The sequence below is a fragment of the Chanos chanos genome, chromosome 1, assembly GCF_902362185.1.
Source record: "Chanos chanos chromosome 1, fChaCha1.1, whole genome shotgun sequence".
Taxonomy (NCBI): domain Eukaryota; kingdom Metazoa; phylum Chordata; class Actinopteri; order Gonorynchiformes; family Chanidae; genus Chanos; species Chanos chanos.
The window spans coordinates 49980156-50004901 of NC_044495.1; the positions used below are offsets into that span (position 1 = coordinate 49980156).

At 40.2% G+C, this 24746-nt stretch overlaps 3 protein-coding genes across 3 annotated transcripts in view; 2 read left to right on the forward strand and 1 right to left on the reverse strand.

Moving 5' to 3' along the window:
• oxct1a (3-oxoacid CoA transferase 1a) overlaps positions 1-7726 on the reverse strand; it is a 32590-nt gene extending 24864 nt beyond the window's left edge. Inside the window, exons 1-6 of the mRNA XM_030764936.1 lie at positions 7628-7726; positions 5648-5756; positions 4898-4988; positions 1283-1418; positions 665-814; positions 288-394 (exon numbers count right to left, since the gene is read on the reverse strand). Coding sequence (XP_030620796.1) covers positions 288-394; positions 665-814; positions 1283-1418; positions 4898-4988; positions 5648-5756; positions 7628-7726 — 692 coding nt within the window. The remainder of the gene's footprint in view (positions 1-287; positions 395-664; positions 815-1282; positions 1419-4897; positions 4989-5647; positions 5757-7627) is intronic.
• A 387-nt stretch (positions 7727-8113) lies between these two features.
• On the forward strand, positions 8114-13116 carry rimoc1 (rab7a interacting mon1-ccz1 complex subunit 1). Its single transcript, XM_030781307.1, has 6 exons — positions 8114-8207; positions 9051-9160; positions 10614-10760; positions 11755-11886; positions 11996-12110; positions 12761-13116. Exons 1-6 carry the CDS (start codon positions 8114-8116, stop codon positions 12994-12996), a joined length of 834 nt encoding a protein of 277 aa, XP_030637167.1. The 3' UTR covers positions 12997-13116.
• Positions 13117-14325: 1209 nt separating this feature from the next.
• On the forward strand, positions 14326-17826 carry fbxo4 (F-box protein 4). The gene is made up of 7 exons (XM_030787876.1): positions 14326-14504; positions 14734-14972; positions 15428-15648; positions 15913-15988; positions 16135-16301; positions 16998-17179; positions 17675-17826. The coding sequence occupies exons 1-7, from the start codon at positions 14340-14342 to the stop codon at positions 17756-17758; spliced, it is 1134 nt and encodes a 377-aa protein (XP_030643736.1). The 5' UTR covers positions 14326-14339; the 3' UTR covers positions 17759-17826.
• The last annotated feature ends 6920 nt before the right edge of the window (positions 17827-24746 follow it).

Here is a 24746-nt window from a genome sequence, read left to right on the forward strand (position 1 = left end):
TTGGCTGGTATTGGGACAAGAGTTCTGTACTGTAGCGTTTTTCGGTGAAAAAAGTCAACCGCCTCAGGCAAGGACTTGCAAGCATTAACAATTATTGTGTAAACATCACGAGGTGATGAGACAGGACTTTATCTAGCCTTAAGCCAGGAGCCACCAAGAACAAAAGGACGTTTGTAAATATTTAGTGTTGAGAAAATCAACCGGAATTCTCTTCAGCGTCCCCTCTGCTGTGATAATCAGAGAAATTTCCTAGCGTACAAAACGAACAAAAACGAAACCGACGGTACCTGAAAATGATGTTGCCGGCTCGGTCCGCTTTCCAGGCCTTGACTAGTGCAAAATCTCCCGTGATGGCTTTCTCCATGATGAAGTGTCGACCGTTAAACTCACGAACCTAGAGCACACACCAGAACAATCAGACCAGTACAAGAGAGACAACAGATAACAGATAACCTACATCCACCATGCAAAATCCGTCTAATTACATGGAAAACAATCACTACAAAGCCAGCTATTATATCACATGCACAGTGCAAGACGCTTCAATATAACTGAACTTAAATGAGCTGTGACTAAGACACTGAAGTGACAGTCAGTAAAATTAGGTTGTGAAAACACTGTACAGTCTGTAGTGAGTGACAGGACGAGGGCGTGTCATGCTAACCTCTCGGGGTTCGCTGGCAATAGCGATACTTCCGTCTTTGTTGTATTTGATGGGAGAGCCGCCCTCTTGGATGAGTGTGCCGTAACCCGTGGCGGTGAAGAAGGCTGGCACACCTGCCCCCCCGGCCCTGATCCGCTCTGCCAGGGTGCCCTGCGGGAGAATTAAACGAGACAAACACACCCCCTCACATACTGAGGTCTCTGACATGAAGCTATATAAATATTCAGTGGATTTTAATGTCAACATAATATGCCTATGTTGGATTGGGTTTGGATTGGAAAGTGCGTTGGATTGGGGTTGTAACACAGCCAATGACACTCAAACATGGAAAGGTGTTTTGAGAGCTGTGAAGGATATGAGCATACGGAAGAAAATTCAGGGGTTTTTTTCCAACATCAGATTTTTATTTCTTAATTTCTTTAAACTGATGGGGCACAAAATGCCAGGTCCCAAAACCTGTCTGCAGCTTGAACGCAATTTCTGTTACTAATGGGCCATCAGAGGGGAAACAGTGGCCTGTGACGGAAAGTGAGCAAAGATGAGGGCTGGAATATGGTCGATCCACGTGGATTTGTGTCAAGGTCAGCAGAGATCTGAAGGGGGGAGGTAAAGCCTTACCTGTGGGGTGAGCTCCACCTCCAGTTCCCCAGCGAGGTACTGTCTCTCAAACTCCACATTCTCACCCACGTAAGAGGAAATCATTCTTTTGATCTGTTTGGTCTGTAGGAGCAGGCCCAGGCCGAAGTCATCCACCCTGGAGTAAGAACACAACAAAGTCAAAATAAGACCTGAAAAAAAGAAGAAAAAAAAAAAAGACTTGAGCAATGAGCAAGATAACTGTAGCAAGCAATATCACATTTCTCTCTCATCATCCTCCAGTCAGTACTTCCCCTCCTTTTTCCTCTTTCCATTAAAGCCTAGCCTCAAGTTTCCGCCTCTCAGTATCCCGGCAACTAGAGCCACTGGGTCGACTAAGGTTCCAGAGATATTCAAGGTCAAACAAGGACACTCGTCACGCAGTCATTTATCTCCACACAGAAGCTACTTTGGCCACACAACCAAGACTTTTAACTTCTTCTTCAAAGTGCAAACACAGTTAGTTTTAATCATTTACTGCTTTGTTCCTTACAAGGGAAGGTGAAGCACTGGATTGAGACTTATTTAGATATTCATTAACAAACTAAGTGCGTCTTGAGACACAAAACTCGTTGAAACGTGAAGGCTTATTTGAATTTTGTCACTCGTCTTCTTTTAGTAGCAGTCCTTGGAGTCGTAAATGTTTGAATTCATCGCTTCCTCAAACACTTTGCCAATGAACGCAGCTGGTGCTTTATTCACCTTCATTCAACCCAAGTAAAAGATATGTTATCTTTCCTTAAACATGTTTTTCCCTCAACGCCACTCAGCTAATACTACAGGGTACTCACAAGCTAAAATACACCGTACAGTTAGATTCTTGATAACATGTTTCCATTCAGTAAATAAACTGATGAACGGGGTTTTCTCTCACGAAACAACTGGATCTAGTTTAACGTTGTGCTTATTGAAAATTTTCCACGGACAGCGACAAAACAGAGACAAACAATGTGATTTACAAGAATAGCAAAAAGCTGCTCCACTCCTTACTTAGTTTTAATGCATTCACTCTGTTCTCTCGCGCAGGGTTGGACCACATATTCAGTGTGCCTCTGTGGTCTAATTAGCCCCAATCACCCAAATCTAATGTGACGTGAGCACTTGTTCTTTGCTAAAAGGGTCATGATGGCCTCTGGAGGCCAGAAAAGGATGGAGAAGTAGAGTACAAAAGCTGCTTAGATTCCTCTTACTTTAATCAAATCCTCAACTTAAACACTGCGCGTTCATACCAAGTGCTCCCTGACATCAGATGTACCACCTTCATTTAAATTAGTTGTTAAACATTTATTTCTATTAAAGGTGACAATATAGCAAACTAGCACTCCATGTCTTACCGAGAGAATGTTGCGCTATCCTTTAATTGTACACAAGCACTGGTCATAGACTCAAATCTTATCAAACTGATTTAATGGTACACAAGGGAAGCGCTTCCATGCAGCCAATAAAAACATAAAGGTTTTTATGACCTTCTGAGCAGGCTCTTGTATTGAACTGTTAGCAATGGCATTTGTAGGTACATTTAAGCTTAGATGATTCATATCCTACTGCAGTGTGAAAGCAGTGTGTTGTTTTGGAATGCAAAACACTTATGCTTGACTTTGAGTCAGCTGGTGTTGAACACAAACACATATACACACACAGCGAGAACACACACACATACACACACACACACGCACACACACACACACAGTGGAAAAAGCACAGTCTTTAGTGAGCTATGTGCACTTGTGTCCAGTCACTGCTGTGAAACACGGTTTCAGATTACAGTCCTCGTGAAGAGGCACTCAGCAGTAGAGCTCTTCTCAAAGCAGGGACAGACTGAAATTCCAAACTCCCCGTTTAGCTCTCAGATACACAAGCCAGCCGCAGCCATATTCTGGACAATGTGAGAGAATATCAGAAAAGGAGAACTGGCAACAGAGGCCATTTTCAGAACAGAGCATTAAAATTCAATAAGAAAATGGCTTTCAAAACACAGTGAACCCTGAAGTAGCCTTTCTGGACAAAAGTGTATAACTGTAACACACGTTTGTCTTTGTTTGTTTATGGATACCGACAAGTATAGGGGAGTGTCAACAAACTACAAGCAACATGCAGTGGTGTTGAAAACTGCCATGATTTTTTTACCGGCAAGATTAAGTACTACACAGTCTTGCCGTGGTTTATTCAAACAACGTTTATCTCCCCAGGGACTGTTCATGTAAAATGACACCCAAAACCTCTACCGAATGAGTGGACACTTTTCAGCGACAAGCCTTCTTTTCTAAAATTAAACCTTATGTAACTCTGGTTCTAGAGCTTGTAACTCAACAAGGGGTTGGTATAACCTTTCCACCGCACAGCTGAATGAACCAATCTACCGTTTGTATGTGTAGTTTTAAATGATAAAAGGGAACTTGTATACCGTCCCCACTTTTAGCATGAAAGACAACAAACCTGGAATAATGCCAAGGCAGCCATTTCTATTCATAGTCTGGCATCACCCTACAGATCCAAAACAAATTAAAGACACAACCACAAAGTGAGAGTCCCTGTCATATAACATTAGAATTTAAGATGGCAAAGATAGAGAATGTAAACTACAGTGATGTTTAATACATAGTTTCATAAGAGTAAATCCTGCATGTCCATGTTATTTTTCATCAGGAAGACATAAAAGAAACCTTTGGGTTTTTTTTTTATCTTCCATTTTGTTTTAGCAGTGGTGCATAACATATAATTAGATAATACCATTCTTCCAGTCAAACTGTTTGTCCCCTCGGAAAGGCCTAACCCATCACTCACTGTGTTGAGCTAGATTAGCTAATCCTGTCTGACAGACGAAGGAGCCTCTGATGGGCTGCTAATCTCTTTCTGCGGCGAAGACTCACCTAGAGTCTGTTCATCCCTGTCACATCTTAACAACACACGACGTGACAGAGCAAATCAAAGAAACCTGCTAAGATTCTGACAAAACTAGTCTAGTAAGCTTCTGAGTTTAGATGGTAGATAAATGTCCTCTTGAGCAACTAAGCAATAAAGGGGTTTTTGGTGATCCATACAGATAGCTTTATTTAGTCCAACCGCTGGTGGATTTCCACAGTATAAAGAGATGAGTGTTGGTTCCAACCCGTAGGTGATTTGCTATTTTTTAACAGGGGGGGTGGCCCAATGGTCACCAACACTACTCTATAGAGTACAAATCGCCTACTGGTTCTAACAGTACCCTGGCGTTCTCTTTCCCTGCAAAAAGTTGGCTGCCTACTTTACCATTCCCCAGGAGAGTTTGGAAGCAGGATATTAGATATTTTGGAACTGTCTGTTAAGAATTTGAAACCACAGTGCAGCTCAAAAACACATCGGCCATAATCAGTTACATTCCATCTCAGAATCGCTCACGGGCATAACGCCCAAGTCAATTCAGTCCAAAGCACAGCAAGACTTTTTAGGCCACGGCACTGTGTTCTCTTTCTTCGGAAAGATTTTTAAGAGCGGGAAACAATGTGAGGGGATTTTCTTATTCTGTTCGCTCACTCTGTTAAGATTTTTATTGTAATCTTGCTTTAAATGTGTGTTTTTAAATATACGTTCGAACATAGACACGAATCAGACACTTACCCTGCATTGTTGCTGACTGCAGTAAGACCTTTCACACCTGTCTTCAATAAACTGTTGATCAGGTTCTCTGGGATACCGCATAATCCGAATCCTGCACGGATTAAAAACGCAGATGATAAGCGAACGCTGATCAGTATAACAGAGTCAAAAATCCCAAATCATTTTAAATATATCGAAATGACATTAAGACCGATTCTGCGTTGTCTCAATGTGTCAACCACAGCAGATGACAGCCCTGTTAACGCTGACTAATGACTCAGTGTGAATACTGAAAACAGCCCTCTCCTGGAGTCAAAACAGACAGGCCTATTAGAACATTCAATTGTTCTCAATAGAGCACTGAGTAAGGCAGGTGCATCTCTATTTTCAAATGCATTATTAAATGCAAAACACAATCATTCAAAACACCGGAGACACGTCTAAGTGACATATAGTTGCTCTCTCTCCAGACTGGAGGGTTAGCGTGTCTCCATTTTTGTTGGGACTGCCTTTCAGCTCTGCACAAAAAAAAAAAAAAAAAAATACTCAGGTAAGAGCAAATCAGTTCCTTCAAATTCATACAGCAAAATCTTCAAGCACACAGCACCCACCAGGAATACGTCAGGATAACGTGGCTGCGGGACGCACAATTCCATCTTACAGAAAAGTCGATAATCTTATGAAGGACGCAAATACATACCCAGTGACTAAACAGGCAAAAAAACCCGCCAGATATTAGTTTTTTAATGTCATTTCAAATTGAACACTAACCTCCAACCAGAATAGTGGCTCCATTCGGAATATCCTTCACCGCATCCGCGGGGCTGGAGTAGAACTGGGATCTCCTTGAACTTGAAGTGGAAAAGTAACAGCCACAGACCTGTGGGAAACACATGTTGCAGTTTACGACGTGTGAGTTTACTGTGATACACACTGTGACGCCATAGAAGAAAAAAACAAAACAAACACACCTCTTACAAGTTCAAAGTCCAGTCTAAATTATCTCAGTTTAATTCATAACCAACTTAAATTTGCCCTACTGTGCAAGAGATAATCAAGGACCCATGGCACACAACGATCCAATTTTCCACTCAATAAAATCTACTGTTCACAGTACTTGTCTATACTTAAGTACAGACTAAAGCAGGGAGGAAAACACAGCAGGGAGTAACGCTGCTTTTGTCAAAGACATTACAGAGTTGAACATTCATCACAGCCTAACTGTACTTGGAAATGAGAACAGTACAAGTCAAGGTTTTGTAGTGAAATATGTAATTAAAATGAATGCTTCATTAGATACAGAATTAAAAAAAAAAAAAAAACTTAACATGAAAGAAAAAACAGACTGGAACTACAGTCAAGAAGACCGATGAAGCAAAACACACTGCTGTTTAAGGTAGTCAGTAATCTGGGTGTGCTTGGTGAAACTGGCATGCTCTCTCCCTGGGAGACCAGCCAAAGAGTACATTAAACACAATCCCTAAAGAGGAGAATGGACAACAGACTAATTTTCATTTCAATCCCACCTGCCCTAACCCCGTGTGACCCCACTGAAAAACTACTCTGCAATACGGGGTCAGAATCCTGTAGCAAGATTGAGGGGGTACGTTATGGTTTGAATCCTCATCCCTTAATGTAAAAACAAATGGTGAAGAACAGAGGGGCATGGCTTGGATTGAGGTTACACTAAGTCTGTCAAGCACAGAAACTGGTCTAACTCATAACTATACCTCAAAAAGAAGAGTATATATTGTTTAAAAAAAGTGCAGTTAAAAATAAATGAATGTTATGAAGTGGTTGAAGTTTAATAAAATCGTGACAAAACACAGTATGCGTTCTGCTCTTTGTCAGGCATGATAAACTAAGTCAGTGTTTTGTTTTTCCTCACAACAGTTTGTCAGAGTTTCCACAACAACGCGCTGTCACAATGCTACATGTGACCACTAGATTAAGGGGGAAAGCAGATCACATCTCGATTTAAAAAAAACGCTGTTGTGTAGGTGCATGATATGAAGCTGATAGTTCGCGCTAGCTGCCAGTTCCATATAGACTATTCCAAGGACGTTTGAGACCACGTGCTGAGCTTGTTTCAGTGATGAAGTTAAAAAAATGTGGTTATAGCTAAACTTGTCCAAGCAACTGTCTTGGAGCTATTTTAACTTCAGCTATGTTTGTGTGCCTCGATAGTAAGCGCAGCTTTAAACAGAAAACATCACGTTTCATGGAAACGCGACCTACGAGTTGCAAGATTATTCTACGTGGAGGCGTTAAGTATTTATCTTATGAGAGTAACTAATGCTTTGCCCTTTTTATTAAGGTCTGTCCCCACTACCCTTTCTTCCCTTCTCAGTGCTTTGGCTGCAAATCAAGGTCACGCAAAACAAATGCAGCTCTGCCCATATTAGCAAACTACATGCATAATAATCACAAATGCAATCATTGTAAAACTGTGTGAAGCTAATCGCACCATGCAAGTTAAAAGGACACTGTAGTATAGTTTCAAGGGATCCTATGTCGTCGACGACCTGAAACAGTATGCTTGCTACAAGTGTGTCTTTCCAATGCAAATATGGCATTCAAGCAAGAGACGGCCATCTCCAATACTATTACATATTCACCACCGATCTCATAATCAAATGATTGTCCTTGCTCAGTGCAATGTGTGAGAACTGCTGTGTCAAAAGGCTACAGCTAGTTAAAGCATCTTGTTAAAAAAAAGTAGCTCTAGCTAGAGCATCATTGAGTACTAACCTTACTGGGGGAATGTCTTGCAAAGTCGAATTTACTGGCTGCTGCCACATTCTTGAAGATGACTTTCTCTGCATGTGAAAGTAATTTCAAGGCCGCCATTTTTTGGGGATATACAATTCGATTTTGGTTGTGATGGTGATGTCAGGCTGGTGCTTCGGCCTCGGTTAACTCTTCGCTCAGCGCAAGTTACAAGTCAGGAAGGATTGGGGGCGGTTTCTCAAAAAGGAGTGACGGGGGATGGGTTAGCTAATTGTAATTTAACTACTTCGCTGCCACGCCGCTTTATAGTGAAGTAGTCTTTACTCATGGAATAAAATTTGAAAGCTGTGAAAGCATGAAATTAAGGAAAACGCTGATATTCTAAAACCACATCATGGGCATGGTCTAACATAAAAGTGCCTTCATGCCGCATATTTTCTTACAGATCTCGGGCAAAACACATCCCCACGTGAACAATCGCTCTGTCACGTGAGTCATTTTTCAGTCATGGCCGACGACTATAGGCGTCAGGGCTTTGAGCTGGAAAGACGGATTTTTGAGTTAGATAACAAGTGTGCCACCCTCAGGACAGAAAAACAAGGTAATTTTACAGTTGTGTGTTTGTTTTAGCTCTAAGAAACTCTTAATGTGAGCTCTGTTGTACATCGAATAGACTGTCATGCTAGCCAGATGCTCTCCTAACTGGCAAGTATCCCAAGCTACTTAGCCGAGTTAGCTTCGTCTAGCTAGCTAAATCGTAAACTGACACGATAGCCTGGCTAGCACTAGCGCAGCATATTTTGAATATTTGGGGTAGCTGCCCTGCATAACTCACCATAACAATATGGCAAGGACGAAAATTAAATGACAAACAAAGCTGTTTTTTTCCAAAGAAACCAAGTGCTTCAAATACGAATGCGTCAATTAGAGTAACACTGTCCTATATTGCTTAGCAAGCTGGGTTGTTAGCTTTGTTTATTAGCGACTTCTGAACGTAGCTTACACTAAATCAGAAGAACGTCAGTAACTTGGGTTAATTTGGAAAGGTGATGTGGTTAGTTTGCTGTAAAGATAACACTTTCACTCACAGATTGTTTGAAGCATGTATGTGAGCAAGCAGAGCACCTATTTCATTATGAACTAGCGAGTTGCTTGCGTGTCAACGGATAGGACTGTTCACGCGTGTTTGTAAATATTGTGAATAAGCTGCAGTTCAACAATATAATCAGCACCACGCAATTTATGATTATGATTCGACTTCATCGAAGTTAATTGTATTTTTTGAAATTCAATTTTCCTGCCCAGCCAGCCTTGTGATGCATGCAAAACACACGTATATTGTACAAGACTGTCGTGAAAAAAAACCCAAAACTGACGCTGTGTCAACTATTGTCGTTTGTCTTGAAGTTTGAATAAGAAATTAACATACTTTATTTTTTTCTAGATGATGACTATTTACAGAATGCTTCTGCCATTCTAGACAAGTTGAAAAACTATTACAGACAAGGGGGAGAGAGTAGCAGTCTCCCCAAACTGCTTCAGGATTACACGCAGGTATTCAAGTCAATTAAATGAAAGTATTTATAGACCCGTCTCCCTCCAACTTACAAATAAGCATGATGATTCTAAGGGATATTATTAGTTTTATACTTTCTCTTTTGTCAAAGATACCTTCAAAATGCAGTGTCGGCCAGAAGAGGGGAGGATTTCATGATGTCATTCCTGTAGCTGTCATCACATTCAGCGATCTGAAATGTATAGATGCATAACTGTATTAAGGCACAGGAGGCAGAGGGAAAGTGAAGGATGTGAGACTTATTTAGAACGGATCATAGCACTTTGGCTAAAGAGAGCTTAACAAATAAAAGAGCTGTGTCCCTAATATGACGGCAAGGAGTGACTGTTACTGCTGGCTCTCCGTGCCCTCATGTATCTCATCCAACCCCTCGAGGCCACATTTCAGGTTGTTTATCGGTGTGGGAATTCGATAGAGATGTGTCCATTGCGGCTTGCTGCTGTGTACCCACTCCAGAGCGGCTGCACATCCACAGACGATAGAAAATTTGCCTGAGGCTGACTGAAGTAATGATTTGCCCTGAGGTCTTTCTGATGACCCAGAGTGTTTGCTTTTTGGACACAGATTTGTGTTCACTCAGTGCCCTGGTGGTAATCTTACTTTTATTGCACTCTGTGTGATTCTACTCAATGTTACCATTCATAAATAGCCTGTACCGTCTTGCTTCATTTCGCTTAGCTTCACTCTCTTTAACATGAGGTAGAGGATGCATGCTGTTAGTATGGATGCAGTGCAGTCTGTTTTAGCCTGATGGATATCGCTTGAAATGGAAATCTTGAAATCCCAGGTCAACGGCACTCAATAGGACAGCAAAGTGCAGTGTTTATTGAACAGTTTGATTCCGTCCGAGGACAAACCTCATGGTTATTTGGCTCTGAGATGAACTTTCTGTTGAAAAGTTTGAGGACCTGAATGCTGTGTGAACTGAGTTCTTTTGGCTGCACCATGTTACCAGTGGTACAGTTTGGTTTCACCTGATATCTGATAAGATGACTCCTCATTCCCAGTATTAAATTCTGAATAACCAGTGAATGAAACATCGGTTGGAAGTATGTTGTTTTTAATCTGTTATGTACTTTATGACTCCAGTAAGCTGTATTTAACTAAACATCATGCTTTTAGGAATTTTTACCGTTGGACAACCAACAAACTTTCCATGTGTTCATTTAATTTAATGCCTGCCTTTTTTGAAATGTTTGCAGTTAGCAGTTTTATTTGATCGACTCTTAGTTGCAAAATCTTCTTTATGCTTACATCTTAAAAAGTTCTCTACCATGGAGATCAATGACTGTAAACATTGTTCAGGCTAAACGCTCACTTTGTCAGGCCACTGAGTGCTTGCTGCCCCATTGCATAATGACACAGTTTAGGACCAAATATGAGTCTGTGCCTGCGAGGGGCAGTCTTACGTCTCGTTTTGGTTTTCCACAGGTGGTCCTGGACATCACATTCTATGAGGAGAACAGACTGGTTGATCAGGAGTTCCCTGAGGAGAGCTCCCCGTTTAAGATCCAGCAGCTGCTGCAGGACCTGACTGAGCCGGAGGTGCTGGCTGGGAGGTTGGCGCCTACCCAGGAGGTACATTTACTGTTCCCCCCCCCCACATGCCTTTTTATTTAGTGTGCGTTGGTGTGTTTGTTACAGTTTGTGCACTGAAAGCAACTTCAAATAAGTAACTTTTAACAGACAACTGTGCCAACTCTGGCCAAAAGTCCTAGCTGTTTTCCATGAGCATATACCAGCTATAGTCAGTCTCTGTCTGTATATTCAATGGTCACTAATAACAGAGTATGTGCTATCTTTACGCCTGTCAGTTGACTTAGCCACTGTGTGAGGGAAAGACTCTACAGATTATGGGTAATTGGATATTCCAAATTGAGCAAGAGATAGGATAAATTGAATAATTGGATATTCCAAATTGACTGGAATAATTAAATAGATATTCCAAAATGTGGAAAAAGTAGGTTAATTTGGTTTCCTCCATTCAGATGAAATAGCAAAAGTTATGATGTATCCCTACATATTTATTTGAGAAAAGAGCAAATCATATGTTTTAAGTTAACTCTCAAACCCTGTTTGTTGTGTATGTAGATGTAATTCCATTAAGCAGAGTCTTAATGCTAACCAGATAATGACCTAAAAGGGCAAACTGCCCCGAAAGGGAACAGTTAAAGGATCTTCCCATAGGACAGTCTTGGCTTTTGATTTCAGTTATCCAGTCAGCTGCCTTATGGCAAAGCCTCACCCAGAATTCTTCCTGGTTTTTGTTGAAACTAGACAATATGTGTTTCCGATTAGTCGATGAGTGTCCGCACCTACATACGAGTAGAGATCTGCTATGCATTTTTAGGTAACATCTAAACGCATCAAGACTCTGACTGGACTGGACACCTTGTATACCTTGTAGACGCAGTATTGTTTTTATAAAATTGCCCTCAGAAATTTGAAACATCTTTGTAAACTCATTTAGACATACTGAATAATCTGCGTCGTATTAGGACATCCTACAGAAACACCCAGGCTATTTTGAACATGGTGTCACGCCGCGGGGGTTGAATATGTGTGGTTTCAGGTGCAGTCTGTACTAGGGCTGGAGCTGCTGGAGTGTCTGTACTGGAGACGGGGAGCTCTCCTCTACATGTACTGCCACACCCTTCATCAGAGGAAACAATGGATCAAGAAGAACAAAGCCACATTCCTTAAGGTTCCTAACATTACCTCTCGGTGCAGTGGACTCACTGCTCTCTGTTACACACCCTCTTATCTCAAGCACATGGGCTTTAATGTAATAAAGTCTCTCTCCATTCTTTTAGTGTCTGCAAGAAGGTGTGCGATACCTCATGAGAATGCTGCAAGTGAGAAACTCAGTGAAGCTTAATGACGGTGTCGTTTTTCACGACTCTGCAACTGCCAATTTTCTGGCTGAAGGTGAAATTCAATTTGCATAGAATTTAATATTTCGATATAATAGTGTCTTTGGTTTCACAGTTAAGTGAGATTCTACATGTTACAGGGTTTGAAATTAACAATACAGTTTCCAGTAAATGATACATGACAATGCGGATATGCCAGTTAAATTTATGTTAGGTGATAGTTAGATACTACCAGGTCTCTACGGGCACATATCCACCACAACTTTTGAAACGGCGGCTTAATGCAGCCTCCCTTTTAGAATTCAAAGGGTGGAATTGGTGAATCCATTCTGGACCCCACCGCCCCCGATTCCTTTATGAACAGATCTCCTCAGAAAGTGTAAAATATTTCAGACGAGTCAAACAAGTTCTGTAAACTTAAAGGCACTTAATGTATAAATAAAGCAGTTTTTTGTAGAATGAATCAGGCGCATGACTGTGAATAGTTTCTCAGCGATCCGGTAACTTAAGACCCTGAAGACGATGCCTCATTTTTTAAAAATTCAGATGAAAACTGCTGGCCGCTTCCTATAAGAGTTCATCTCAAACCCTGTGATTTTTAAGGTTTATACTATTGAATTGGGAGCACTTAAGTCAAGCGCATTTGTATACCTTGCATACTTGTGTATACATAGCAGGCTGTTTCGTACCCTGACCCCCTAACAGGTATCTTCTCAGACACCCATTTGCTGACCATGATGTACATAGGAGAGATGTGTTTCTGGGCGGTAAAGTATGAGGACTGCAGCATGGACACGACGGAGCGGAAGGAGGAGCGGCTGCAGTTTCGGGACATCGGCACTCAGATCCTGCATAAGTATGTCCTGGCATGTGAGGGGCCCCTCCAGGGCCAAGGCTGGAACACAGAGAACGCCAAGGAAATCCTTAGTATTTTACAGTAATTTAAAACAACTGGGCACAGCTGCAAGGAATTGTAGAGTTTTACCTTTCTTAATGAAGGTAAAATGCTTGAAAAAAAAAAAAACAAAAAGAAACATTTAAAAAAAATAAAATAAAAATTACATTAAAAAAAAAGGAAGAAGAATGAAAAAGAGCACTTCCATAGTTCGGCCGTTAGCTGGACGTCATTTTTTTTTTCGGAGAATGTGGAATAATAATTCTAATATGTAAAATTTCTAAAAGTAACACTTTGTTTGAAATATGCTATTCTGGCTGAGAAAGAAACATCACACAACAGCTGTTTTTATTTATTGTTTTGTTTTTATTTATTTATTTTTAATTAATTGCATTTATATATGTGAAGAGGTACAGAGGGGTATGATACAGATCTATGTTTAAGACTTAAGAATACATAACCGTTTTCACCTATGAAGTGGTTTTTTTTTTTTTTTTTTGTAATATCTGAATATTACACTCACTTATTAAAACTTACATCTTTATTGACATCCTTTGATGAGGTGCGTTGTCTAGAGGGGGGAACTTTGATATTTTGATAGTATACTTTTAAATGGAGAAACTACTTGGTGGTATTCTTTTTAAAATGTATTTCACTTTTGGTTTTTTTATGTCTTCGTTTAAAATAAATTTTGGGTTAACAAAAAACGTCATAACAGTTTCTGTCTCTGAATTACTTAAAAAAAAATTGGTTAGGAGACGCAGGTTGGTGCTGTGGCAGGGGCTTGTGCCAAGAAGGGGAGAAAATGGGTGCAGGTATATGACTGTCAGAATGTTAGAATAGTCTAATTCGTAAATGTATATCTTTGAAGCTCCTTAAGCGATAAATTTGAAGCGTATTTGAAATTGGCGTGGACGCCAAGTGTGGGTGAACTACAGTAACCACAGTACAGCATCTCGTCGGTGACGTTGGGAAACAGGAAGCAAGATCAGAGACGTGTTCAAGTTGTCAGTTTTCAAGTTCCAACGTTGCACTGGGAGTGTGTTGTAAAGCGTCATCCTGAAAGAGTGTTACGTTGCTTTTTTTGTCCGCAGTGGCAATGTAGCTGAGTAGTTTTTCTGCGTCCACGTTCAGAGAACAGTTTGTATAAGTTTAGCGGGACAACCTCTTTGGAATAAAATGAGGTTTCGTCTGGACTAGACAGGCGTATGCTCTACATTGAACAACATCGCAGTGCCTTGAACGTACCACAGGGAAAGGCGTACTCTGATATCCCTTGGAATTTCCAAAACATGTCAACATTACGGAAGTTTCGGAAGTGCAATTGAATGATCAATGAACACAACCTTTTAAAAAGCTTTTGCTTTTTAAAACAATTTTTTAACCAAAATGACCATGGGCGAAAGTACACTTAGCCAATCTGTGGTCATACGAAGCCTTAGGAGTATAAGAGACCGGCTGTTTAGTGATACCAGAAAGCGAACTGAGGACGTACTGGCACCGTCAGATCGCAATGAAGAAGAAAACACTTGTTCCTATCTGGACGCATTACCGGTAAGACACATTTATCCACAGGTAACATCAGTTTATTTATTTATTTAAGTGAGCAGGTGCTGTCGTGGCCACAGTTACGTTGTTAAGAAAAATCTTTGGCTAGAACTTCTCAAACACAAATTCAGTATAATACTCAGCCACCCTCAACTTATAATTCTGCCTCATTATGTTGGAAATAGTACGTATAATAATAAGAAGAAGTCAATAAAATGTGACTGTACTTTTCTAGGTGGACATGCAGTTCTTCATCATGGCTTATCTGTCAGCTCAAGATCTGTGCAGGCTGGGTGCCACCAGTCGATACTGGAGGCTGATGATTCGAGACCCACTTCTGTGGAGATACTTCTTCCAGCGAGACATGCCTCTATGGCAGTCTATTGACCACCTCTCAATGCCTCGGCTGGAGCTCTTGGATGCACCTGCCTCAGAGGGCTCAGAGGAGCTGCAAAGTTCTGATTACATGACAGAGTAAGTGGCACGGTCAGTGGTAATAGGATAAGAGCAGAATGATAATGTAATCAATTCAATGGAGAGAAGGGTCCGTGTGTTAAAGTGATGAGGTGAAATCTCCTCGTCTAAGTAATACAGTCTAATCATAAAACAGCCTCAGAGAACTGTATCAAATGCATGAAGTAATGAGCTCTTTGGCCGAGACCCAATATCAGCAAATGGCTCTGCTTCTTTTGCTTCATTCATTTTGTGAATTCAGGTGTAAGAGAATTTGATTAGTTTGGGTTCAGCGTGGCTGAAGTTGACATCAGCCCGGAGTCAAGGGTCAATTCCATTTGAACTTGGACAATTTTGGAAATGAGTTGTTAATCATTCGTCATTTTTCCCCGAACAGGTTTCTCAGCTTGTGGGCCAAAAAGCAGGCAATTCATCAACTGACCGAATTCAATGTGCTACTCTAATTTCTCTCACAGGTATCTTAGAGCCTGCCCAGCATGCAGGAGACAGTGGCAACAGCCCAGGGCAGCGTACCAAGCTGTGGCCTCCTTCCTCCAGTCCCTCGTGCCCAGCGCTGAGCCTCGCTTTGCCATGATTGGCCCAGGTCTGGAACAGCTGGAGGTTTCCCTGATGAACACGGTGATGCACTCTCCAGACGTGTTACCTGTCGGCGAGTTACCCAAACGCCAAATCAACGGTACGTTTCGAGACTCAGTATGCTGCTCCAGGATCAGCATTTTAGGACGTCTTAAAACACTAAAACATTAAAACATTGGCATGAATGAGTACATGCGGAGTGACTGTCGTGTGGCAAAGAGCGGTGAACAAACTGTGTGACAGATTGGAAAAAAATGTTTGCTTGTGCTGAAGGCCTGGTACGAATAAAGACTAAAAGCGCTGCCGGTGTGTTTTGTTCTGAATATAACATCCCGCAGTTTTTTTCTTTCTTTCTTTCTTTCAGGGATTGGATCCGGAATTAGTTTTTTGTTTAATAACCAGCATAAATTCAACATTGTGACTCTATACTCAGCCAACAGGTGAAGTGATCATTTCTGTGCTGCTCTTCAAATTCCACCAAATTTATTTGAAAGAACATTTTTGTTTGTTTGTTTGTTTGTTTCCACCAGGACCTCTTTTTCAGTGATGTTTGAATATAGTTATCTTTATGCCATTTTCGGTGTAGGACAGAAAGGGAGAGGGCACGAATTGAACAGGTGAATATTCAGAATAAGCTGTTCATCCAAGAGGAAGACACCCAGTCCAGCAGCGTGGCTTACAGCCTTGCCCCACAGCTACAGGAGGTCTGCCTGGCCATGAATGGATTCATCTATGTGGTCAATGCAGAGCTGGGTGCAGGTGAGGTCACCATGTTGTTCCATGATGTCATCGTGACTACTTTGTGATGTCATAGCTGAGTAGCCCATTATTTCAGTCCCTGCTGGGAATGAGTTTTACTGAGATTCGATATGTTAGGGTAGACAGTCTTAGTCCAAGACAGCCACACACAGTCATGATTTCATTCCAGTTGTAATATATGCCTTACTGGACTACACAGTTCAGGGGCTTTCCAGGGCCATGAATAGCTGAATCAGGTGTGTCTTTGTGGAGTAACAATGAAAGCTCTCCTACATAAAAAAAAAAATCTATTGGAGGAACCTCGCTGAGCAAGGCACAGATGTTGTCTTAGGTTTGTCTCTGAAACACTGAAGCCCATATTAAAGTACGATCACGATGGTGTACCTCAGCAACGTAGCATTAAAGGGAATCAATGTGTGCCTGTCTCTGGAAGTAATTCCTTTTTCCCTCTGGCTGGTGTGTGTGTTTGTGTGTGTGTGTGTGTGTGTGTGTGTGTGTGTGTGTGTGTGTGTGTGTGTGTATGTGTGTATGTTTATGTATATGTATGTGCGCGCGCGTGCGTGTGTGTGCGTGTGTTTATTTGAGTCAGTGCTAATTCTACACTACTAATTCTGCACTGGCTTATACATATGTATACTTGCTCCTAAATGTGTGTCTGTATATTGTGTGTGTGTGGATTTGTTGGTAAAGATGGAGGCAGAGAAAGAGAGAGGGCTCAGATCAGGGCCATGCTGGACCCGGCCTGGGGCCCTACAACTCGACCTCTCCTGGTCCTGTCCTGTGTGTCCAGGGAAGAGGGGGGCGGGGGGCGGACGCCCTGTGTGACTGTGGCCCATCAGCTCCAACTCTCATCTCTACCAAACCCCTGGATGGTGAGAGCTATCTCAGTATGGATGAAAATACCATAGATGAAGACATGCTGGTTAATTTGCGTAACAGTCAAGCTTTGTTATGTCTTTATGTATTTTTATAGCACAATGTTGCAGTCTTATGTTTTGTGATCTAGATAAAAAGCAATCTGCTTGTGGTTTGTTGTCACAAAATCTTTACATCTTAATTTTTTTTTTATCAGTTGGATCAGTTACTGGTCCAGAAACTATTAATGTGTTAAGTAATGCATCTATCTTTACGCACTTAATATGTGGTACCTCAAACTTTGATCACTTTGGAAAAAAAAAAAAAGGCTTGCGACATTAATATCACGTCACACCAAACAAGAGTCTTGTGTTAGGTCAATGTTTGACTCCCAAGGTGTTACACGAAGACAGTGTCACCTGATTATTGCATTAGCAGATTCACAAAGTAAAACAGTGCTCTTGTTTTGTCGTCCCGTTTCCACGCGCTCAGATGAATCTGGTTGCTTTCAGGTGCAGAACACAGTTGCAGAATCTTTGTCAGGACTGCTGGACGGAATTGAGTGGCTGCTTCGACACTCAGGATTTAGACTCTAACCATCCTTGTTTTTCTACAAACAAGAATAATGCCAAAGTTTATGATAAATGGGTGACCAGTCGCTGGGCAGTGAGATGTCGTTTACAGTATGTGTTAAGGTTTTTTTTTTTTTTTAAGACAATGTATGGATAGTTGAAAAAATATTGCAGGGTAAGATCCTCGCATTTTTAACACTAATTTGCGCAGACTAGTCATTAAGAATAGCATCATCTTACAGTCTGACTTTGTGAAGTGTACTATTTTTTCAATTGTTTTTCAGCTGTGAAGTAGGCTTTGAGTCAACATAATATTCCATTAGCTATGCGCTTTGGAGTACTTGTTTATTAAAATAGAATTAAAATATTAATACCTTTGATTTAATTATGTTATTATTTTCTGTAATTTAAATTTTTTGTATGTTCTGTGTATCTTTGTATGTGTCTGTTTCTCTGTTTAGACTTGTTTGGTTATAGAATCAAACACTCATTATCAAAAGTAAATGAGGGTGACTCAATTTGTGTACAGTCTAAACTAATGTAATCTGGTGGAAATACTCAGGCAGTGGTAACTATCATTTGGATTTACAAACCATTAAAATCATTACTTATCATTTTGGTTGATTGATTTGTTCCATGACATAGGTGCGTTTGCACCTTTCAAAGAGCATAATTATGTCTGTGTTCCACAACATTTGGCTCTGTTTCAGCTAAGAGATGAGTTCGATTCTGAAGAAAAAAAATACCAAACTGGATATTTTAAGCATCCGCTTGTTACAGAAATGTTGCCATTTAGTTTTTGTCAAGCCACGTCCCACAATTATTACGGTGTTTCTAATGAGATGAGGGTTGACGGCTGGGACTATTTACAAAGCTCTTCCGCTTTTGGCCACCAGGGGGCAACAGCGTCTTATTCTCTGTAATGGGCTTGTTGACCATTTTGGGAACCGCGTCCTGCAGTAACCCCATTCTCCGATTTCCCGCTTGCATTTTCAATGCGGGTTATTCATCAGCTGGTGTTATAAAATCAGTAAAGAGTTTGTGGATCACTGCACGATCTTCTTTCTTAGTTTTCACTAACATTAATAGCTTGGAGTATTTCATGATAACATTAAAGTAACTCTCAACTGAACTGTGAGTAATCTCTTACATGTGTCCATAAAGATAGTTTAAAATGAACATGAACCAGCTACAACCCAGTTTTGCCAAGTATTTTCCTAAAGACTTGTTTATAGGCCAAACATTTGCAAATGCTGAGTAAATGACAGAATTGTGTGTGTGTGTGTGTTTAACTGAGTCAATGCTAATTCTAAACTACTTAATTCATTCTTTGACTATATTGACATTTTTCGTCTGTTAGAAGGTCATTGTCGAGACGTTATTAGATCAGCGCCCAGTGACGGTGGTTAGCAATAACACTCTAGAGGATAATGGTCCCACTAATTGAAAAAGAATGCAATTACATACAACATCCAATTAGCATTCACATATGGGATATTTTGTAGTACCTGTTTCTCCATTCATTCTGAGACATGCCACAGAGACTAATTTAACCTCCACAAAACAGCAGAATTCTGAATTCTACAGGCTTTTTCTCTGCCTGAGGCCGGAAAGAGCGAACTGACAGTTGTTTCTGTAACCGTTCCTGCTGTCTCTCTCCTTTTTGCACAAAATGACTCTAAATAGTAATACTCATTGATATAGACAGGCAAATTTTTAAAATAAATTCAAAATTGGTGTAATTAGAGTGCATTAAGTTGATTGTGAATGATAGAAATGGCCGTATTTCCAGCAGTAAAATGTAACATAATGGAGAAAGTGATGACCTTTACTCATGCTAAAATTACCTCTTTCATCTCTCCCACCAGCTCTTGTAAACAAGGTACCTCACTGTATCCTCCACTCAACCAATAGCAGCTCAGGGCAACGTTGCTGAAGGCAGACATAGATCAGTTCAGTTGCGCATATTTTTAAGATGATTTGTTTCAATGCAAATGTTTTTTTTTTCTTTCTTTCTCTCTTTCTTTCTTTTCTTCACACCCGTCCTTCTAAATAAGCTGAATAAATAAATGTTTGATTTGACGGCGCTTGCAAAAAGCAATGAGGTTTTGCAACAACACCAATTGGGAATTTTTCAGTTGATTGGAAGCAACACAGCTGCATTTCAAATATGTTTTAAGATGAAAACTGCTCTATTGTAAATTGAAAGTCTTTTACTGGAGGCAATGTACATTTTTAATGATAAATCATTATTTTTGGCATATTTTGTAATCCTAATCATTTTGTAATGATAATGAGGATTAGAAAATACGCTACTATTTTTTTTTTATCCAACAGTTATAAAATATGTGGGCTTTGGAGCCACAGTTGAAAAAAGTATTTTGCACTCAGTCAGCAAAAAAAAAAAGGCAGTCAGTAAAGTCGAGCATTCCCAAACGGTGGTTTTAAAATTTCATTAGAATGACCAGCACAAGATCAGCAGCTTACAATAAAGTTCATAATTCAACATTATGTTTATGGTTTGGCCTCTGTGTGTGTGTGCGCGTGTGTGTGTGTTGATTCCTCTGTTTGCTTGTGTACTTGCATGTATGCAGGCATGTATCTTTTGGGTTTATGAAAATGGGCCTCAGTATTACCTCAGGTATGTAGGAGACAAATTTAAGAAAATCCATGGTTATTACTGCTGGTCTGTCTGCAGCTTGTCCACTGTGGACTTATCTCCCTGTCTGTGGGCACCGAGCCAAGCAGATCCGTTCAGGGGTCATATTTGGTCAGGGTGTGGCCCTAAACCCTCAGTCTTCTCAAAATCTCAGAACCATATGTCCACAGACCACACATGGGAGGCATGGAAGGCAGGAGAAACTATAAGACCCACTTCACTGGCCGAGACAGATATTATATAATAACAGGGTTCGGTCTGCATAGTTCATTCAGGTCAAGTTTTCTCAAAGGACAGTCGGTCAGAAGATTAGACAGACAAAGCAACAGTATGTCAGCAGATAAGCAGCATTAGTGTTGGGGACAGAAACCTTGTTAGGAGAGAACCTATAATGTCTGTAATGAAGAGGCACAAATGTATGTGAAAAGATAAAAAAAAAAAAAAAATCAACCCAGAACATCAAAGCCCCTTCATTTGGTGAATCATAATAAACATTAAAACATTCTTTTAGACTGATGTGGAATAATACTGGAGAGACAGTAAAACGATGGCTCACCGCGCTACCTTGTTTTATGTCACCTGTGTGTCCTCTCTCTTGGCGAGAGTTTTCGCAATAAAAATATTCAGTAATTCGCCTCTGTGAGAGCAGTTTGTGTGGACACAGTGTTCCCACACGGGGGAACACGGAGAAACCTCCTGTGATACATATTTAGGAGAAAAATGTGGTTAAAGGTAGCAACCTATTAGAAAGCTTTGAAATGTGTTTTGTATGTTTATCCACCAAGTCTCAATTGGGAATATACTCGGTTGAGACTTAGCCAAGAAATGCCTTTCTCTCTGATGGTGGCAAAGATCCTTAATTTAAACAAGGGCAGCTTAATTCCTTTGTGCAATAAACGGAAGGATAGGATAAAGGAAGTGCAATGACATATTAATAGTTGAGACTCTGGAACCAGGGACTGCCAGGCTATAAAACACAGGTTAGTTGTAAACATGTTTTGAAATTGATGTTTTGAAATAAAAATGAAAGCACATGTCCGTGGGAATGGAAAAGAAAACCTAATTCAGAAGCCATTAGAGCAGTTGAGTTTTGGGAATTTTTTTTTTTTTTTTTCTTTGAAATTCAAGAGGTATACGCTGTACCGCCGGTATATAACGTTTGATTGGTCACTGAGTATCTGCATGTTTTAATGCGGAGCTTGGTTGTTCTGTGTATCTCAAAACAAAGACCAAATCTGACCATTTCGAAAAAGCTTTCTCTCTCTCTCTCTCTCTCTCTCTCTCTCTCTCTCTCTCTTGTCTTGTGTCCGGTGAACCTTGGAGCGGTCCGGGTTAATGATCATAATGCACGTTATTCATATATCTCTGAACATTCTTTGAGCATCCTGTCACCGTGTATAGTTCAGTTCTTCAATTTACATCTGCACCAATTTGCATCTACGTCAAAGACAGGAGAGGTTTAAATGAATCGTGAACCACAGATATCGGATGACAGACACTAACATTCTCAGACTCAGGACTAACGATGATAAGACCAAAGACAGTCCCTGAATTGTGAAGTTGCAGTTAATCCAACTACCTTTTGTCACCAGGGCCATCAGTAATCCTTAAAGTATAAAATAAACTGCCTGTCCCGTTAATATGATTGTATGACTCAGTCTAGTTCTCACATTCTTCTAACCCCCCCCCTCCCCCCCCACCTTCTCTCTTTCTTTTTCTGTCCTCCTCTGTCTCTCTCTGGCTCCCTTTAAATATCTGATTTGTATTCTCAGAAAGCTGTCCATATTAAAGCAGAAGCACATGAAAATTGGAGAAGAAAACATCAAATATTAAGTGATGATAGGGGCTGAAATGCTAATTGTGTTGTTTTTCTCTTCACCTGCTGAGGTCATCTATTCTTTTTTTTTTTTTTTTTTTTCATGTTCTGCAGAGCAGTTATGAGCCATGAAGTATCATCATCCACAACAACTTTGAGCAAATTGGTTTCATTTCAACGTGTTTTCCTACGCCAATGCCGTGTTAGTTTTCCACCATGCAATACTAGCTCAGTCGTTTTTCACAGTTATTCTTTAGCAAACAGCTGCAAATGATAACCCAGTCATCCATCAATCAAATGAAAAGCGGTAACAGAAAAAATTGCTTTTTTTTGTGCGGCTACTGCTGTGGGTTTTTTCCCCTTTGCTATATGAATTATGTAAACTTAAAAGTCTTTTGAACATGTGTCAGACTTCAGCGCATATTACTGCTCCTCAAGCTCTTTGCCACGGCAAAAACAGGCATTTTTAGAATCATAGCCTTGGATCTATCAAAAAAAAAAAAAAAAAAGAAAGAAAGAAAGAAAAAAAAGAAAAGAAGAAGAAAAAAAAAAAAAAAAGCTTTTCATAGAAAGGGACAACTCTGTAGTGAACCTGTCCATCCTTGACCGTTAACCTGACATTCTCTCCTATCCTTTACACTTTACTGTCAATTCAATTACACAGTTTCTTATACAAATTCTATTAGCGCTCGGCTCTAGGGTGCTCTAAGAAGCAATAGCCACGTCCACACTGCCCATGCTTCTCTCAGGGCAGGCCAGCTAATCCAATTGAGGCGTAGTTTGCTGACAGCACCGGTCACTATGTGAACCCCACAAAATGGATTATACATTATGTTGGGCCAATAAAGGCCTCTTTCACACACACACACACACACACACAAAAAAAAAGGAAAAGAAAGAAAGAAAGAAAAAAAATAGCAACAGCAACAATAAAGAGACCCCATCTTCTTTTGTTTTAATACTCTGTCACATTATGATGTGTGGGGGCTGAGTATGCCTGTATGTGTCTTTTTTTTATGAAGGCCAGGGGAAAACGCATGTAAAAGAGTGTGGAACTTTGTATCATTGTATCGATGTATTTTCTGTGCAAAAAAACGTCAAATTCCCAACCACCTATCACAGATCTATTTAAATGAGACTTATGACTGTATAACCCGTTTATTGGAATATGTATTTTGTTAGTCCTTTTGTCAAAATTTGTCTGTGAATGCATTGCTTTTCTTGGTGCTTTTGATTTCCCTTGTGTTTTGTTTTTGTTTTGATGTGATGTGATTTGCTTTAGTTTTGTTTTCATAAAGAAAACAATGAAATTGCACATATAAAACTATTGCAGATGTCAGAGAAAATGAAAAAGATTTGTGTATGCTGGGGCATTCTCAACGCTCCTACTTGCCAAGTCCAAAAAAAATAAATAAATAATTTGAGGCCCCCTATTAGCTGTGGATGCATAACAATAAGAGCTCAATGTATGATCTCACAATGAACAAACTGTTACCATGTTCAGTTTGCTATATCAGTAGTTGTGTCCTGGGAGGGATCGCGGCCTCAAAGGGGGCCAAATTAATTAATGACCCTAAAAATGTTGGCCAAACATCACGATACACATTGTTGGACAGAACAATGCTTGCCGAGGAAAACAGATTTGCTCTGTTGAGAGTATACTACAAAATAAAGGACTGTGGATCTTTGCCATGTGGAGCGAATGCATTGTTTTCATGTCGCGTTCAATTCATCTGAACTCGCTGTTTTTTCCGTAGCCTTTCAGAGAAGTACCAGAGAGAGGTCAAAATCCATGTGGGTTTCTCATTTCAGAACACGTTTCTCACAACCAGTCAGAACGCTGCAGAGGACATTTGTACAATTAACTACAGTATCTCGGTTTAGGATTTATACCGTTTGAGCTTTTCACATACAGGAATGTGAAATTTAGATTACACTTCGTGTGAATCCTGATTACACAAGAAGAAAAAAAAAAAGAATGCGTGTCCTTAAATGTTTTCACACACCACACATCTACACACCGCCTTACTGATGTCTAATTAAAATGACCTCCTTAAAAAAAAAACCCCAACTCTCTGTCTTTATAACAGTATGCCACTCATGACAACCTGTTACTGTCAAGTTAGTGTGGTAAACTCCTATGAAGCATTGTGAACTTTCATGAGATCGTACAGTACTTAATATCAAAGCTGAGAGAAACACAAGTTACTGACCTTACCATAAATAATGATTTTATGAAATGTAAGATTTTTTTTTTTGACTGTTGCATTGATAAAAAAAGAGAAAAGTGGGACCTTTCAAATGAAAGATGATGTTAAATGTAAATGTCACTGTAATCACTTCCATCACAATGACATTTCAGACTTCTGCATCTCGTCTAATGGACAGTCTGATCCTGTGTGTCTATTGCAGTAAAATATATGCTACAGCTGCAGTGTTAGCTAACATAGAATAACTGACTTTTCATATACAGCATATACATAGGAATACATAAAAGTTACTCCACACAGCTATATTCAGCCCAGCTGCTTCAGGGA

Coding starts and splice junctions, on each gene's coding strand:
- rimoc1 (XM_030781307.1), top strand. CDS start 8,114: ATGGCCGACGACTATAGGCGTCAGGGCTTTGAGCTGGAAAGACGGATT. Junction 11,887..11,995: donor ACAAAGCCACATTCCTTAAG/GTTCCTAACATT, acceptor CCATTCTTTTAG/TGTCTGCAAGAAGGTGTGCG. Junction 12,111..12,760: donor TGCCAATTTTCTGGCTGAAG/GTGAAATTCAAT, acceptor ACCCCCTAACAG/GTATCTTCTCAGACACCCAT.
- fbxo4 (XM_030787876.1), top strand. CDS start 14,340: ATGACCATGGGCGAAAGTACACTTAGCCAATCTGTGGTCATACGAAGC. Junction 14,973..15,427: donor AGTTCTGATTACATGACAGA/GTAAGTGGCACG, acceptor TTTCTCTCACAG/GTATCTTAGAGCCTGCCCAG. Junction 17,180..17,674: donor CTCTACCAAACCCCTGGATG/GTGAGAGCTATC, acceptor GGTTGCTTTCAG/GTGCAGAACACAGTTGCAGA.